This window comes from Myotis davidii, unplaced genomic scaffold (assembly GCF_000327345.1).
Source record: "Myotis davidii unplaced genomic scaffold, ASM32734v1 scaffold1695, whole genome shotgun sequence".
NCBI classification, from domain to species: domain Eukaryota; kingdom Metazoa; phylum Chordata; class Mammalia; order Chiroptera; family Vespertilionidae; genus Myotis; species Myotis davidii.
This window is the reverse complement of record NW_006286298.1, coordinates 178,546-180,603: the sequence shown is the minus strand read 5'-3', so window position 1 is coordinate 180,603 and position 2,058 is coordinate 178,546. Positions and strand designations below refer to the sequence as shown.

General features: G+C 55.7%; 1 protein-coding gene across 3 annotated transcripts in view; it reads right to left on the bottom strand.

The window, feature by feature from the left end:
• Positions 1-1,018: 1,018 nt before the first annotated feature.
• SLX1A (SLX1 homolog A, structure-specific endonuclease subunit) overlaps positions 1,019-2,058 on the bottom strand; it is a 1,690-nt gene continuing 650 nt past the window's right edge. Inside the window, exons 1-2 of one of the 3 annotated variants that reach the window (XR_001512859.1) lie at positions 1,737-1,955; positions 1,019-1,610 (exon numbers count right to left, since the gene is read on the bottom strand). Coding sequence is in view for 1 of the 3 variants with exons in the window: in XM_006757774.2 (XP_006757837.1) it covers positions 1,493-1,610 (118 nt within the window). In the remaining 2 variants the exon portion in view is untranslated. Of the gene's footprint in view, positions 1,611-1,736; positions 1,956-2,058 lie in introns of those variants that run through there. The other 2 variants (XR_001512858.1, XM_006757774.2) reach the window with 2 other exon arrangements.

Genomic DNA, 2,058 nt, shown 5'->3' with positions numbered 1-2,058 from the left:
GGAAGCTCAGAGGGACTAAGCTGGCCAATTCTCTCTGAGCATTAGCAGTGATTCTACAACAGCACGGCCACTGACGCTAGACCTAGAGTTCCTTACAGGCTGTGATCTCAGTGGCTAATCTCTGAGTGGCAAGTACAGTCACGTGCCAAGTCAACGATTTGGTCAAGAACCCACATAGGTGATGTATAGGTCTAGCAAATAGCCTAGATGTGTAGTAGGCTACACCATCTAGGTGTATGTAAGTGCACTCTATGATGTTCGAGCCGTGAAATTATTCCCCTAATTTAGCGGCATGTAAGGTATGCAGTTTACTTACATTTAATGTGAGTGAAACTCAGACCTGTCATCTCAGTTAAAATACTAAATATTTATTTGCCACCTGCTCTGTATCACACCCTTCTACAGTACTAAATAAGAACTACCCTTGTGGAGTGTAGTATGGAGTGGAGGGGTGTGAGACTGATAACAGTATTTTGATCCAGGGCTGGGAATCCACAGATGCAGAGGGCTGTTGGCACTGTTCTCTGCCATTTTATATAAGACACTTGAAAAAGGGCACAGGCCGGGCTGAGGGACCTCCCCTCCCCCCCCACCGAGTGCACACATTTTTGTGCACTGGACCTCTAGTTTTATACAAGAGACTTGAAAGTCCAAGGAGGTGGGAAGGTCCTGGAACCAATCCCCAGTGGATACCGAAGGGGGGCTTTTGGGGGAAGTAAAAAGTTATATGTGGCTTTTTGACTGCATGGGGTCAGCACCCCTAATCCTCATATTGTTCAAGTCAACTGTACATGATGCTAGACAATAAGTGTTAAGCCTTAAAAAAAAAAAAAAAAAAAAGAGCCCTGATGGTGTGACTCGTTGGTTGAGCATTGTCCCATGCACCCAGAGGCTGCTGTGTGGATTCTGGTCATGGCACATGCCTGGGTTACCAGGTTGATTCCCACTAGGGGGCGTGCAGGAAGCAGCCTATCAGTGTTTCTCCCTCTCCCTTCCTCTCTAAAATCAATGCAAACATATTTTTAAAAAAGAAAAGCAGTACCAAGAAAGTTGCAATTTGAGAGAGAGAGCCAAGGAAGACCTCATGGAAAAGAGGTGGCATTTCATCAAGACCGAAGGTCTAGGGAAGAACTTTCCAGGGAAAGAAAGGCAAAGGTCCGGGGCAGGAATGGCCGCAAGTTCTATGGTCCCCATTGTAGAGATGGAAGCAAGGCGGGCAAGGCTGTCGCTGGGCCGCGCCATCCTCCAGAAGACAGCCTGGTCCTCAGTCGTCTGAACTCCAGACCTGCCCCAATCTGGGGCCCAGGAGAGCCTCTCACCTGAAGAGCGCGTGCGCACAGGGTGCAGGGGGCCTCCGCGTCCTGGTCCGGCTCGGGCTCGGTGTCAGCAAAGGGACGGGCCGCACGCTTGGGGGCCAGCATCCGGGGTGGCGGAGGCCCGAAGGCTACCGGCACGTGAGGCGGGGGTGGCACTGCGGGCGGGAGGGAGGGCTTCAGGGCCGCCCCGGGGGGGTCCCGCGCCCCAGCCCATCTTCCTGCCACCCCGTCTCCTTCCTTACCCGAAGGGCGGCCACGGCGGAAGGGAAGCCGTGCACTATGAGCACCATCTCCCTGGGGAAGAGAACGAGGCCGTGGCCCGTGAAAAGCCCCCGCCTCCCCCACCCCCGCTCCACCGTGTCAAGCCCAATCCCCTCGTCACGGGTCGCCTTCAGTCCTGCCAGAGAGTGGAGTCCTCACCGCGGGCGTCAAGCCTCGTCCATAAGCCGCTGCCCTCCTTAGAGGCCCGCCCCTCGCACCTGCCTCCTCGGCTCTGCCCCGGGTCACGGGGCTTAACTGCCTTCCCAGGTTCTATCTTCCATCCCAACCCGGCTCACCAACCCCTGTCGCGGGACCAAGCCTAAACCATCAGTCCCCTTCCTAACATCCTAGTCCCACAGGCTCCTCCTCCCCACAGGCCCCTCCTCCCCACAGGCCCCTCCCCGGAGACAGACCCACACACCTCACCAGCCACCCCAAGGGCCAGGTCTCAGCGCCACCCCGGCCCCGCCCACTGTCACTG